Raw genomic sequence first — 15819 nt, forward strand, 5'->3', positions numbered from 1 at the left:
CAACACTAACACGAATTCACAACAGATTCTCAGGTCTAATATTCATACAACAAAATTGAAATGTATTGAATTAAAATGGCACGGTGCCAATTTCAAGGACACAACGGAGAGAAAATACAATGTATTTGTTTTATTCACTTTATTAAGAACATGTTGGACATCAACATTTCAATCAATTGTGGCACAATTCAAGCATTTAAAAAAACTCAATCCTTCCCCATTTACTCTTAAAAAAAAAACAATCATTACATCTAAATATCATGGAGTGGCATTTAAAAAAACAAACAAACAAAAAAGTGTATTAGGCATAGTCTTGTAATTTCCTTTCTAACAGATTGTATTGCTCCAAAATGGTCAACAGTTTTGCACAAGCACAAATAAGATTTTACAATTTTCTGGCAATCGACTACACTGTAATAATACACACATCACAAAAGCTAAGTAAGTCCTTGTGATCAGTGAAGGCGACGAGACCAAAGGGCAGCTCAATGTGTAAATGTGACATATTTAGTGTGAGCAGTGACCAGCAGACAATATGGACTAAAGGCAGATAAGCTGATTGAAGTTCAAGTGTCGCCCTCTAGCGATCATGTAGTGACATTGCGACTTGAGACCTGCAAAAACAAATGTCCAATAAATTGGGAACATAGAACTGTTGTAGAACAATGAATACATAGAATTGCAAGGCCACTGAATTAGCTCTTGTTCTGTACTAACTTTTAGCAGTAGGACTGTGTACCAGATCATTAACTTATTTTCTATTCCTGCTTCTCCTGAACTGAACTAGATAGTTTTCAGGCAGAATTATATTTAAGATGTTTTAGCAGAGTAGCACTTGTCTTTGTCCCTAGACAGCTGTACTAAGCTCCAGCAAGACAGGCAGCACTTCATTCAGGAGAAGCAGTGATGGAAAATGAATGAAAAGATGGATGGACAGAAGTTTTTTTTTCTTACCTAAAGTTTTACTTTGGAATCCCGGCCACAATCTCAGACTCCATACCACAGTGATCTGACCCACGCAAGAACTTAAAGAATCCTGAGGAGGACAAACACCACAAGATAACACTGTATGTACTTATGTCTCATTTGATGCAATGCAAAAGTTAGTCAGAGAGATCAAACAACAACAGTCAATGTTTCATGAGAGTGATGCAATCTGCGTCTTAGCTCACCATTATCGCCCCAGTCAGTGTTCCAGGAGTTGGCGCAGAGCCAGTAGGGGACGCCGTCCTCCTCCCCCCAGCCTAGAATCTTAATGGCATGTCCGCCCACAGCAGAGCCAGACACATGCTGATACACACCTGGATGAACAGTCAAGAGGAGGGGGGGGGGAGTAAAGCACTTCAACTCGTGTGCTTAAGAGGACACACCACAATGCTGAGAGAAAAATTATTGTTGTTGTTTTGTTGCACATTACCTGTCTTGTACAGCACAAAGTCTGCATAGACCGTAAAAGCGCCCTCGACTGGGCCATTTTTGTATATCTCATTCTGAATCTGCTCCACCGACGACTCTACGCTGTAGGCCGTTTTACCTGCAACAGACAACTAGTTAGGATCCTTTCTGACACATGGACTAGGACAGCATGACATATAGAAAAATTATCCTGACTGCGTTATCACCATGTGCAATATTGATAAGTTATGACATAACCTGTTTGTGCTTTGCGTGACTGTTATTCAGCACACAGAGCAAAAAGTCAATGTGTTTTTTTTAAGGTCCCGTTTGATTTTAAAGAAATTGTTTTGTTTTTGGTTCAAGTTGACATTGGCATAGCCATGCCATAGGTAGATGTGTTCAGTTCCAGTTAATGCTGTCAGCAGGATTGTACTGAGTTGAGAGAAAATAGAAGTGTCTCTCTTAAACTTAAAAGTTTGAGAACATAAATTGCGCAAATACAGGATTCATTTATTATTTTACAGTGACGCTAATCAACTTATTTCTTTCTAAAATGTCTTTCCCCTGTATTTCTCACCAAGGTGCTTGTCCAGCTTGTAGGTTGGTGTGTATCCAGCTTCACATTTGTAGACGCACTTCGGCGTGTCTCCCTCCTCACCCGTACAGGAGGGTCTGCTGCCATTCACATGATGCTCGCATGGTGGAATACTGTAGGGACGACAACCTGCAGGCACAGTGATGGAGAGCTGAAGAATTGACGCAAGCACAGAACTGCGGTGAGAGTCTGTGTCACAAGTTGAAATTCACCAATGTGGGAGTCGTAAAGGCCTCCTGTCACCAGCCCGTCTTTGGTCCAGAAGTCCCAGGCAGCTGAAGGGTATCCACCATTACATCTACGTGAAGAAAACATTTGTCATACTTTTTAAGACGACCAACTACCTCGCAGTCACTGCTTGTAACAGCAAGATACGCATAGAGGTGATTGGAACAGTGACCAGCTCAGTGGTCTAGTGGTAAAGTGTCCGCCCTGAGAGCCTGAGACTGGTAGATTGTAGGTTTGATCCCCTGCCAGGTCATCCCAAAGACTGTAACAATGGTCCCCATTGCCTCCCTGCTTGCCACTCAGTGTTCGGGACTGGAATTGGGGGGTTAGATCACCCATGAATCCCGGGCGCAGGATGATGGGTCAAATACAGAGGACAAATTTTGCATCCTTTGGTTGATTTAGCATTGTACAAACAAAAGTTGATTGATTGATTGATTGATTGATTGATTGATTGATCCTTTGGGATGTGACAATCAGTGGGGCTTTAACATTTTAACCTTTAATCTTTAATCTCCTATCTCTTATCTTTTATCTCTTTCAAATCTTACATGATACCAAATTTTATCTCATGACACTGTGTCACATACATGATACCAAATTTACATTAATTAAAAAAAAATCTAAACTTCTGTATGCAAATATATCTCTAGATGATCTCTCTGATGAGTGTAAACATTACGGCCACCACAGTGAACAAACAGGACAGTTGTAGAGGTAAAAATTTCTCACCCCATGCCACAGCTATCACAGCAAGACAGCAGATCCTCTGACGAGAGCTCCACGCTGACTTTAGCGTTGCTGTGGATACATAAGCGGTCAGACATGGCCTCTGCAGCACCAAAAGCCTGTGGACAAAGGAATCATGGAAATTCAAAATCTTCAGAGGATCACTGGACAGAGAGCATCCTTAAACAGTCACTGTGTCTATAGTCCTACCCAGCAGGACCCGCAGGAGCCTTGGTCCCTGATCTCCTTCAGAGTGGGGCAGTTGGGCCATTGTTCTCTGGCGTCAAAGTTTTTAGGTAACTTTACGTCTCCGGCATACTGAACCCTGCAAAGTAAAACAGCGTTATAATATTACAGAGTGCTAATTCAATATGCACTTGCAACATGAGCATACTCTGTCTTCTTTGGTCTTTGGTAGGGGGAAGGTTGGGATGAGGACTAGCACTGTAACTGAAATGCAGCTTTTCCTTGCATGAAAATGCATATATAGTGGTAGGAAAAGACTTACTGACACCCTTAAAATTTAGAGCATATGTTGTGTTCCAACAGACTTTGCTGCATCAGAGGCACAGAAACAAGTGTAAATTATTTTGCTGTTTATATTTAAAAGAAAATAAGAATGTATTTACTAACTAATTCTTGTCGTTCTTGTACTCTGGATGTGTTGCAAGGGACTTCATGTTGCCAACACATCCAGTACTGAGCTGGATAGAAGTGTGCATGTGCAGCATGTGGGAAAATGTTGGTGACTGCACTAAAACGTACTCCACTTAGAAAGACTGAATCTTAGCACAATACATCACAAATGCATGAAGTGTATAGGAACATTTTATTTATATTATTTACACAGTGCACAGAGCGCAACAACACAAAAATTGACCTGCAAGTGTGACTCACATTACTGGCAGTTTAGGTCCTTTCAGCATTGTACCACAGAGCTTCTGGACGTAACTGTAGTCAACATTGTGGAAGTTGTGTCCAGCCTGCAGGGTGAAAGAAAAAAGATGAGGTCAACAGGAGCTAGTGGCAACTCAGAGGTTTGTTCCAGATGAACATACTAAACTTAGTAAGCAAATTACCGTCCAGGTGGTGTTGATCTTATTTATGTAGTTGACCATGTCAGTGGACAGCGGTTTGAGGTGGGGCCTGGCAAGGGCCACAGCCAAGCTCGCAGCCAATAACAGCAAGGCTGAGCGCCACATGTTGACTGAAATAGATAAATGTAAATGTTAGAAAGTGATCTCAACTTCTTCTTGGAATACCACATGGAGAGAAAAAATAAGAAAAAAGGCCACAACAAGAAAAACAGAATAGAAACTCCTGATGACTTTAAATAGAAACAGACAAGACAAAAAATAGTTTTCTTTCAGTTCATGAAAAAAGTGCAGAATGGAGATATTTCACAGGGTGATAGGCACCATTCCTGTGGGTGCATTCCAAGTGAAACATGTATATACAGTGTGACCAGAGAGCAGAGAAAACCCTCTTATCCTCAGTCATGCTGTGCCCCTCAAGTGGCTAGAAACATGCACGTTGTATAAATGCCTCAGCTATTTTAACCCAAGCATGAAGCGAAATCTGAATGCACGCACGGTAGGTCTGTGGTCTGTTGCATTTAAAACGACTGGGTTTCACTTCCCATCCTAAAAAGAGTAAAGAACAAACGTCAGCTAATACGGATTCATATTGCAGAAGAAGCAACATTATTATTTTATAATGCGGCTCCATTACGTAGAAGCATGGATGGCGCCTGGATATTAGAGGTTGTTGTGAGAGCTGCAGAATCAATAAGAGCAGACACAGTACTTCCCTATAATAGGATAAGGCTACATCAAGCTTCAAACCAAGAACACAGCACAGTGATCGAGAAAAGAAACAGAAAAAAGTACCAACATCAAATGTTACAATTCAAAATATTTTACTTTTTGAAACTTGAGGTGTGAAGGGGGAGCAAACACCACATCTGGATCTCCCTATGTTTTTTTTTTGTTTGTTTGTTTGTTTTTTAAATAAATATTTTGTATGTCAGTAGATTTATTACCAATTACTTCTGACATTGCTATAAAAATTATTTTGGCAGGGGAAAGTTGAGTAATCACTGCACCTGTTCAAGCACGCCAGCAGAAAAACAGAATGGTGTCTGTTATAACACCTCACATTTGTCATTGAGGAAACAAGTAAGCTCGGACATAATGTTACCAATTTAAATGACGACGAGCAATGTGCACAAAGAAGGCCAGAGAACAATAAAGTCCCAGTTAGAGACACAAATCTTGTTGGCTGACGGTTTTTTTTTTGAGTAAGAGAAAAGACGGGGGAACAATGTACGTCAAGCACAGAAGCCAGAAGAAGAGCAGAAGACGAAAGAAAGCAGAACTTGACACAACAGTCAGTGCAAGTTTTGCGGGAAGTGAAACACACATTCACGAAAAGTGCAGATTTTCGAAGGAAGTGAACCTTTGGCACGGGAATCAAGCCTCAGGTCGAGGCTCTTGACACATGACATTTACTGAACATGCTGAGTCACAGCGAGGCTTAGCAGTGGAACACTTTCATGCAAGAACACAGAAAACACCCACACTTCAGCAGAGAGGACAACTCTTTTCACCACTACGTGTTGATTTGGCATTTAAAATTTACGACGACACTTTAAAATGATCCATTCCTATATTTGTCACGCCCAACCTATTTTTCTTCGTTTCTTTTATAACCAATGCTGTTGATAAGATAAGGAAAAGTGGGACAGCAAAGAGAAAAGAGAGAGAGAGAGAAAGACTCGCCAGAACACGTTCAGGGGTCGCACCTTTACACAAAAACAAGTTTCGCTTTGCATGCCCTCTTTGTGACATTTGGTGTTGTGTTCCACCCGACCACGAACACGTCGGATGCGACGGTCTGCACCAAAACAATCTCGTTTACTCACTCGCCGACTAGTGTCTCGAATTTACGGCAAGTGTGAAAGAGGTCAGTTGGCCGAGAGAAAAAAAGATCAACGACAAAAATAAATAAATACATTGTGTCAAAAATATATCGTCAACTCATAAACTACCATGCGTTCAACATTAGTTAATAAAGGTTTCAGGCGTCATAACAAAGTCAGACTATTTTTAGCTAGCCAAATTGCTAACTGGTGGTGAAAACAAACTACTTAACTCACTGGATCGCAAAAATATGGTGCCCATGACGAATAAAAATAAATGTATGGAGGGGGAAAAAATTATATTACCTGTAATATATCAGCAGTCTGTGCAATATAGGCCGCCCCGTCTCTGTAGAAGCTCGTCGCTTGTGCTGTAACTAGGAAGACGTTCCGCAGTTTTGATTCAGTCGTGGGAGCACGTGAACGCATCACATGGTTTGCGACTCATGTGATCGTTTACGACACCGCCCTTCCCGGATTACAGAACCCTCACCTTACTTCCTTTTATCAGTGTGTCATGTGACTACTACAGCGCTTGATGACCTTGTACTCTGTAGAGAACAGATTCTCTTTTTTTGATTAGTTCAAATAATCATTGTTTGCCAATCTTTACTTGTCTTTACTGGTTTCCCTGACATGAAGTAGTTGTAATAAATTCAATTTAAAAAAAATAAAATCTGGACCTTTACAGTCTGTGTTAACTTGGCGCAGCACTTTGATTATTTTTAAGTCATGGATTTTAACATTAAAACTCCATTGCAAGTCATTTACACATTAAAAGCAAATGTTCACATTTTCTTTTAACTTTTTGGTGAATGGACACTGGATACTCAATTTAAAAAAAGAAAACTGCTCTGAGCGTTCATCATGATTTATTTTTCATTTTGTCACATCAAAAGCAGTCGACTCACTACCACCACCCGCAGGTATTCTGTGGAGGTCCTTGCAGAGATGACGTTATGCATGTTAAAAGATGGAAGCTGTCTGGTGACAGAGTGGTGTTAGATCCAAATAGCAAAAAAATAATAACTATTTAAATAATTCCAGTCTGTCAGTTTAAAAACGTTTGACAGTCTCACAAACTACCTGACACGTCAAAACACTGTACTGTGACTGTTCACACATTTCATAACACCAAATGTGATCCAATATAAAAGAAGACAACATAAAAAATATATAAAGTACAATTAGAAAACAATCAATTGCATGACATACATAGATGTAGACAAAGCAGTTTTCCTATGTTTGCATGAGAGACGAGCTGATGCTGTCTTTATGCAAGGCAAAGCTCTGATTGATGATAGTCAAGCAAAGGCATTGTCTAAAGCTGTGCATGGGTATTTAATAAGTGCTCTAAGATACATTGCGTTTGCCTTTTTATTACATTACCAGACACTTATACACTCTCAGGTGTGTATTCACCAGTGCAGTGTGTGTGTGTATCTCCGTAAGTGCTTACCTTCTCTAAACTAATAGATAGAGTTCTCTGAATGTCAGCAACAAGTGTCATGCAACAACTCCTGTATCTAGCAGTAGGTATATGAACACAGTACCGGAGTTTCTAGGGCTTTTCTTTTTCTTCTGTACTCACAAAACAATGGTATATATAATGTAGGTGTTGCCTTTGTTTTTATCACTGCTGGAACAGAACTTGTACTGAACATATTTTGGAATTAAGAGGAAAAGAAAAGAGACAAACTGGTAGAGGGAAGAAAGAAACTAAGAAAATAGAGGAAGCATCCTGTACCTAGCGTGGTATATCACTGCAATCTGAATTCAGATAAATTCCATAGAAATACTTTTTATTACATTGTACAACATTATTTTTTTTATCCCTCTGCTTGTTACCTGATCTCGCTCCTGTATATAATCCAGGATCATTTATACTGTTTGACAAAAGATGAAGAAGAAGATTGTTTTGAGTGTTTGTGTGTTTTTTTTTATTTGAACCATAAAAGTAAAAATATCTATTTTGTCGGTGTGAATGAGGTAGGAAATTTAACAGAAGGATAGGCTAAAGAACTAAGTGTTTGTGAGAACTGTACCTACGTAGGATGCATTAACAGTCTTTTGGTGTCCGAGTGGTTGAGTTTAAAATCCTAGTCTTCAATCTAGTTTAGTGCCGGTGCTGAAAGTAAACCATCTCTGGAATTAGAACTGCAACGCAATTCAGTAAATAGATGCTGTGAACAGAAATGAATGTGAACTACAGTCTAAGCAGGCAGAAAGAAGAGAGCACAATGACCTCATTTACAAAAATTGCACCAGTGTTAACATTTCTCCCTGCACATACACAGAAAAACTCTAAAGGTTGACAGAACCGCTGCTACATTGTCGTGAATGATTGATTTTGGCATATTATTCACGGACTTCTTTTCCTTTTCCAGTTAATGAAGTGTGATGGTCAAAGGCAATGTTGTTTTTGTTTTTTTTTAAAGAAGATGAAATAAACAATTTTGTGAGCAGTCAGTCAGAGCAGCCTCTGGTCAGTAAGAAAAAAACAATAAATGACTACAATTACATATTTTGTTATTTTAGAGGATTTAGAGTACATCATCACCTATACGTAATAGTAATGACGGCCTGGATGAGTAGGGGAGATACTGTGTGAGAGGTTTGCAAAAGTAATGGCTGTAAACGTCAAAGGTTTTCTGTACGTCATTCACACTCCGTTTTCTGTAAATCTGATTTGTGTTGTAGTGTATTTTTTTATTTTACAGACACCACACAGCAAAAAAAGTGCAAAGACACTTCAGGAAAACAAAAAGTACATTAATATTTTAATTCTAAATGTATTTGGACATCATATGTTTGACACCTTTGACCTCTACAAAGGAAACTCATTTTTATTAATAAACTTAATATTAGGGTGTTTAATACAAATTTCTCTTTTCCTGAAGTGTGCATTAATTTTTTGTGTGACTAAATTCACTTGCTATGGTGTGATTTCTTTAACCCTTTAAACTAAACTGAGGATCTTCAAATCTGATTCGAAGAAACAGCAAGGGCAGAAGTTGTGGTAAAAGTTGCTAATGCATCCTCTCAGTCCTGCACATTTAACTGTGAGAGGGGAGAAAAGAATCATTTATAATATAGAATATAATGTTTTGGTATTTCAAATGACCGTCCCTTGCAATTAACCTGGCCAAGTGAAGAAATATACTGCTGCTCATTCAGGATTTTTCTCCTTTTCACTTTGCCAGCAATCTAATTACACAGCCCTCTCTTTACTGTCTACAACCTGAACCATCTGCTTGCGAGCATGGGAGATGACTGGAGTGAGTGGAATGATCGGCGTAGCACCAGGTGTTGACGCACCAGGAGTTGAAGCGCTGGGAGTGGAAGCCCCAGAAGTCAAAGCGGCTGGTGTGGAGGCTCCAGGTGTGGAGGTGACGGGCGATGAAGCAGCGGGAGTGGATGCGGCAGGAGTTCCTCCGGGTGTTGTGCCAGGAGTTGCCGGAATGACGACCACAGGGGCAAAACTTGGACTCTCAGCTCGAGACTCCAGCCGCGGGGTGGACGTGATGAAACGCGCCTCCCTGATGCGGTAGGGACTTCTGTATGTGGAGATGGGCGACAACTCCGATCCCCATCCGAGATAACTGCCCGTGGACGGGGACGGCGCGTCCGCGCTGAAGTACAGCGTGGTGCTGGAGTCGGCGGGCAGGCCCGAGATTTTCTCCGGTGAGCTAATCAGCAGTGGGGAACGTCGCTCAGGTGACCAGCCGGGCGTCTTGATGTCCAAGGATCCCACGGAGGACGAGGCCTCCGTCAGGGTCCCGGCGTTGCTGTCTATGTGGCGGAGGCTCCCTGCTAGTTGTGGCGATGAAGGCGTCGGTGAACCGTAGGCGGCGCTCTGGAACTCATCGTCACCTTTTAAGACAATTGGCACAAGAAGACAAGGAATCTCACTCTTACACTGTACTATGTAGATACAGTGTTATCCAGACAGAAGTGTGTTGACACTCCTTATCGCCAGAAGCAGAGCACCCACCTCTTTCTGACGGAGGAGCACTGGACTCATCCTCTGCACTCTCCTCAGGAATGGCCTCCTGCACTGGGATGATCTCCGGGTGCCGTCTGAGATCATGGATGATGGTGGGAGGAGCCTTTCGGACTGGCCTGGCAACGACGGTGGATGGTGCGGGCTGTGGAGGCTTAACCACCTCTCTCACCTGGGGAGAATACACAATGGAAGCAAAAGAAGTTTATTACTGCCAACCTGCTGGTTGAGCATATCAGCTGTTGATGACGCTACCGTACAAGTGAACGCAGTCTGTTGATCTCAGTTAGAATTTAGTTAATCGGTAAACCAATAGAGTTTCAGTTGGTTTGAGGACAAAGCAAACACAGATCTTACCTGTGGAGCCTGAATCTCTTTTGGTGGAGAAGGCTGAGGAGGTGGTTGCATGATGGGGGGAACACGGGGCAGAGGTGGAGGATTCTGACAAGTCAAAGCACAGAAAATGTAGAAACCATTTTAAAACGGCCACAATCACAATATTAAAGGGTTCAGAAAATGTCAGAGACGATAAACATAATCACAATTAACGTTAGGCACAGGCCTGTTCTCATCGTGGGTTTAGTCAAAACTGTCCAAACTCAAAATCTGTTCTCTTCCTTCTATGATGTAATGAGACATCGGGTGACTTCCCTCAGAATAAGCAGCCAGATTATCTTAGTGTGTACTGCTATCGTCAGGGTCATGCAGCAGCCTATCATAGCTGCCGTGGTGCTGCTGCAGCTGATATATCTCACATTTACAGCAGTGCAATCTGGAGTTGCCACTCAGCCTAATGTGCATGTCTCGAGTGGGACTTGAACCTGTAACCTTCTCACTAAACACTTTGTCGCTGCTAGAAGAGTATTTTATCAGATAGAATCTCAGAGCTGTGCATCCAGAAAAACCCCAACCAACCTGAGGCACACGGAAGTCATCAGGGGAGTGAACCTCTTCTGAGAGACCCATCAGTCCTGCCAGACCCCCCTCACCATAGGCCGACCAGATCCTTGTTACATCTCCCGTCTTCAAGGCCAAGCGAATCAGCAGCCAGTGGTGGTGCCTCCAGCCCTCCCATTGGATGGGGAGATCCATGAGAGTGCCGCCTCCTGTGTTAGGTAAGGACCACAACATTTAGGACAGACAGAGAGACACACAGGCACGCAGAGAGGAGGAGAAAGATTGCAAACAGACCAGACAATGTTGCATGTCGATGAAAGGTGGGTGTGACTTTCTCCTCCAGCGACAGGGTGGAGCCGCGCTCCATGCAGGCTCCGCCTATCCCCCTGTGGCGAATACTTTGGAAAATCTCAAAAGACTTTGGATGGAGAAAACGATAGTAGAGCACCAACGCGATGACCCCTGAAAGACACAGTGACATGAAATTGATGTTCGGAAGAAGCATCAGTGGTTTCTGTGTATTTTGTTTTGTCTCGCTTGTCTTGCCGCATCCTGTTGTTCTACCCCATTGATTTTATTCTCAGCCGCACCCTCACTAATTTCATCTGCTCCTTGTTTTAATTTCCTGTCTTGTATTGTGCACTTTAGTTGCCAGTTTATTAGATGTTCGATTTTACTTCTACTCACTCCTGTCTTTATCCTGAGAGCCTTGGTGTGGAAAATTCACCACTGCAGTTCACTCTATCTACTAGTATCCATCTGCATTTCTACTTGAATCTTACTAAACACGGATGCTGACCGTGTTAGCATCTTGCTTAAGCTACAACCAACCCAGGGTGCCACCTCTTAAGTGTAGCTTTGTAGAAATTTGTCATGCACACGGTGGCAGTGTTCCTCACCAATGAGGAAGCTACAGAAGACTGCAGCTGGGATTCCAACAGTGTCCCAGGACACCATGCTGAACATCCACGATGAGGCCAGAAGCAGGAAAATGTTCTCAATAAACATGGCCTAGAAAGAAATGATGGATAGAAGAAGAATGGTTATCGTAATAATCTGTTTTTTCACTGATATGTGTGGTCCAAAAAGCAGACTTCTGCATTAAAGTGAATTTGCCATCCTATTTGTGTAATCAGAATTGTCCAGAAAGTGGGACAATGGACACTAGACACATTATACAGATGCCATATTGGTGACATTCGAGAAATGACAGAGAATGTACTTCTCCTGACAGTAATAGCACACAATAATATTGAGCTGCATTTAGTTTATGTGGAATAAACTCAATCCATGCTGATTTTACTGTTAAGTATGCATTTTAAACCACAACTGTATTCTTTCAGCTATATCTCACTTCACCAATAAATCCCTGAGGGCAATTATAAACCAACTACAAATACACACATACCACATAAAAGCCAATCATGCGGCATCTGGATTGACCACACTTGACGTTGAGGAAGAGGAAGACGTAAATGGCTCCTAGGACGAGGTTAAAGAGTCTCCATCGACTGGTGGAACGAATGATGTCAGTTTGCTGGGACACCATCCAGAAGGTCGTACCAAGCCAGTGCACACCTGATGCACACATATAGCCAACTAAGTATACAGTAGAAACTCGCTCCTTGAGACAAAATGGGTCACTGACAGAACGCTGTGGGAAAATGAGATGAACCATGGCAGGGTGTCCACCTCAAGTGGCTCTTGGCAATAATTAAATGTGTTTGTGATGAAATGCAACTCAATAAAGTCAGGAAAAAAACAGCTGCATCACATCAAACATGAGCCATAACATATAGTTTTGGCTTCAAAACATACCAATAACTCCCAGGACCCATTGCTTGAAGATACGAGTGAACAGCATGAGAACAGCGAAGCGAGAGCCTAACATGGCAACCTAGGGAGAGAGAAAACACAACCATCAGTCAAACCAAAGAAAAGCATCATTACGTGGAAGGTGTAACTTGCATTTTCTTGTGAAAGGTAGAAAGGTGCCCACCCTCCACACCAGTCGACAGAGGATGGCAGCCGGGGTCATCTGCAGGTGCCCTGGTCTGATGAGTGAACAGGCTCTGGCATAGAGGACCAGGGCCCAGGCAAGAGACAGCAAACACACGGCGAAACACACCGAGGCTGAAGACGAGGAGGGGACACGCAACCAACAATGAGCAACATGGAACACATAGTATATAGTGGATGTGTCCGTTAAATGAAATGGTGCACTCATGTATTTATGTATTATTGGCCATTTGCTAGCAGTGGAGTCATTTAAAAACAAGCCACTTTTACTAATGAAAGTAGGCGTCATCCAAATGATTGCAAAACAACATTAACGTTGATGCTATATTAATAAGATTTGTTGTGGCATATATTGGCTACATATATGTATATATATCTATCTACATAAATAATAGTTGGTACTGTTTGGTACTATTTGTATCCCTGTGAGCGAACCCGGAGACTTGACTCCGATGTCGGTGCAGATGAGCACGTAGGTCTGAAGCAGCGTCTGAGGGAGGGTGACAACCAAGGCCTCAAACAGTCGGAGGGCCGAGGCATCAGCCTGCTGCATGATCTCCCCGTACAAGTCCATGTCCGGCAGAGTCATGCACTCCCACAGCCTGCAGGTGAAGGGGTGGGAAGGCAGAGCAAGGAGACGATCACCATCAACCATAAAAGAACATTAAAAACTGTCCCTAGTGAAAACTATGCCCACCTTTTGAATATACCCAGGTGCAGAATGTGAGTCCAGGTGAGGGACCGCCTGCGGATGCGTCCATCTGACAGGTACCACAGATAACTGAGCCATTGAGGACCCCAGCCTGGAAAACAGAAAAGATAATAGGGAGGAAATGAAATATACATAAAGTAAGAGTTGGGGATTTTTTTTCTTCTTCCGAGAACAGCAATGCCATGTCCTTTGAGTACTTCACTCATTCCACTCATTTAGAACCATAACACAGACACACAAAGGTACTGAGATGGTGTTGATGTCTCACCTGGCAGTAGGAGAAGTCCAGTGAAAATAGCAAGGTAGGCATAGCAGTAGTTGTGACCCACCCACAGGTAGTACACAAAGCAGTAGATCACTGCGGGGGAGACAATTATAAAATGCTCTTTGGAAAAGTAAACACAAAGGTGTTCTAAAAAAATGTATGTTTACAATAATATATGATGTATGATACATGTATGGTATATAATACATGAGACAAAAGCAAGCTGCAGGACGAATTTCATTTGGTTTTCACATTTAACACAATATTAAGATGAAATCAAACAGTGGAGGGAAAACAGTATGTGAGTTTCAGCAGATTAGCACAGTAGGACCGTCACACAGACAGGAAATATATTGTTATGTAAAAATGAAAATGGTCAGCCGAGTGTTTTGTCAAATGACTGTTGTTAACATCACAAATACAACACTTGATTGGTCTTTGGTAGTGATTTTTTGCTGCTTTATTGACAAACACAGCCACCTCTCCTCTCCTCTCCTCTCCTCTCCTCCATCTCACAGCCCTGCCCTGCTCGTGTCCTCCTCCCTCCATGTAACTTAAAACCATTTCGCTGCAGAACTGGCGGGCCCCCTTGTTTGGGGTCCGCCCATCCTCTCCCCCATTCATCGAGTTTCCCCCCCAAAAATGAGGCGTTCGAATGTACAAACACGACCATGTAAACCTGGAAAGAGGCGCTCAGCGAGTCGAAATGGTGCAATCAGGGACAACGCGGGCAAAACTCGGACGTGACTCGGCACTTTTCGGAGCAACTCATAACGTGGAGCGTGTAAAAATAGGGAGCAGACGCACTGCAGAGTCTGACTCCTCGATGATTCAAGGCACCTCCCCTCCAAGAAATTAAATAAATTAATTCCAAAAAAAAGACTTTGAACTTTGTCAAACGGATTCTCGTCTCCATCTGCATGTCACAACATCCACCGTCCTATCTTCAAAGTGTTTCTTCTGTCTCGAGGAGACTCCCGCACATCCACGCACCGTCCGCGTCCGCCAACGGACACGCGTGCACGCGCATGCCAATAATGTCAAATCACAACGTCAACAAGAAAGCGCGACAACACGCACGATACACATGATTCTAATCTGATCTATTTCAATCTAATCGAATCTAATTCTAATTCTAATCTAGTGTGTGTGTGTGTGTGTGTGTGTGTTCGCGCGCGCGCGCGCACGTGTCCCAGGTAGGACTCACATGCCGTCCTCTCCGCAATGATGAGAAATGCGGTAAAGGCGAAGACGCAGATCTGGCAGCAGGGCATGCAGGCGCCGCCGCTGCTGGGGGTCGCGGAGTAGTCCCTCATGGCGGATCCAAGAGGCCGGTGCTGCAGTGTCAACACTGGGCCAGTCCGCAGTCTGGACTGGAGTCCCGGTCCTGGATGGCTGGATGGATGGGAGGGAGGGGGAGTCGGCTAGGCTCGGCTTGGCTCGGCCCGGCTGCGGCAGCTCCGTGAGCCCCCAACGTCCCAACGTCACCGCCCCCGTCCCGTTAAAGGGATAGAGCGCCGCTCAGGTGGGAAGCAGCCAAAAGTGAAGACACCTGGAGGGCCGACGCTGTCCATAGGATGCTACAAATTCACCCCGAGACCTTTGTGTTTGTGAGTTACACTTTGGTTATTTGACATTCTGGGAGTTGGGAGAGTAAGAGGGAGCAGGACGCAGGACTGTTCAAGAAACACACACTTGTCGTAAAGATCATCCAGAAAGATCCTCTGAATGACCATTAAATGCCAATAGTCTGTGTGGCACAACAGCAATTATATGGTAACACTTTAAAAAAAAAAATGTAGTACACATTTTGATCAGTTATAAATGCCTTTGTTATCTGACTTGTAAGTACGCCTATTATAAAGCATTGATAGTTGAGGAATTAGGGTTAGCCTATGCGTGATACAAGGAATTTTGTACATTTAAATTGAAACAGGGATCCACTCAAAATCGTAGGGATCTAATCACATCATAATCAATCATATCACACAGCAAATATGTGATTGCTGCTACCCATCTGAGCCTGTTTGATGTTTTGGACTTTTGTGTTATT

The 15819-nt window shown here is 42.8% G+C and overlaps 2 protein-coding genes across 2 annotated transcripts; both read right to left on the bottom strand.

Annotated features, from left to right (window-relative positions):
• Positions 1 to 124: 124 nt before the first annotated feature.
• Positions 125 to 6335, bottom strand: ctsba (cathepsin Ba). The gene is made up of 11 exons (XM_076049967.1): positions 6177 to 6335; positions 4030 to 4157; positions 3848 to 3933; positions 3161 to 3275; positions 2954 to 3069; positions 2206 to 2291; positions 1976 to 2122; positions 1418 to 1534; positions 1173 to 1301; positions 955 to 1036; positions 125 to 614 (listed from the first exon to the last, which is right to left on the bottom strand). The coding sequence occupies exons 2-10, from the start codon at positions 4150 to 4152 to the stop codon at positions 963 to 965; spliced, it is 993 nt and encodes a 330-aa protein (XP_075906082.1). The 5' UTR covers positions 4153 to 4157; positions 6177 to 6335; the 3' UTR covers positions 125 to 614; positions 955 to 962.
• A 400-nt stretch (positions 6336 to 6735) lies between these two features.
• xkr5b (XK related 5b) lies at positions 6736 to 15229 on the bottom strand. Its single transcript, XM_076049972.1, has 13 exons — positions 14974 to 15229; positions 13770 to 13859; positions 13487 to 13592; positions 13225 to 13391; positions 12770 to 12903; positions 12589 to 12667; positions 12179 to 12348; positions 11670 to 11781; positions 11065 to 11232; positions 10789 to 10979; positions 10231 to 10314; positions 9865 to 10045; positions 6736 to 9743 (listed from the first exon to the last, which is right to left on the bottom strand). Exons 1-13 carry the CDS (start codon positions 15080 to 15082, stop codon positions 9082 to 9084), a joined length of 2253 nt encoding a protein of 750 aa, XP_075906087.1. The 5' UTR covers positions 15083 to 15229; the 3' UTR covers positions 6736 to 9081.
• Positions 15230 to 15819: the final 590 nt, after the last annotated feature.

This window comes from Nelusetta ayraudi, unplaced genomic scaffold, assembly GCF_046127955.1.
Source record: "Nelusetta ayraudi isolate G7.1 ecotype Tasmania unplaced genomic scaffold, CSIRO-AGI_Nayr_v1 ptg000005l, whole genome shotgun sequence".
Lineage (NCBI taxonomy): Eukaryota > Metazoa > Chordata > Actinopteri > Tetraodontiformes > Monacanthidae > Nelusetta > Nelusetta ayraudi.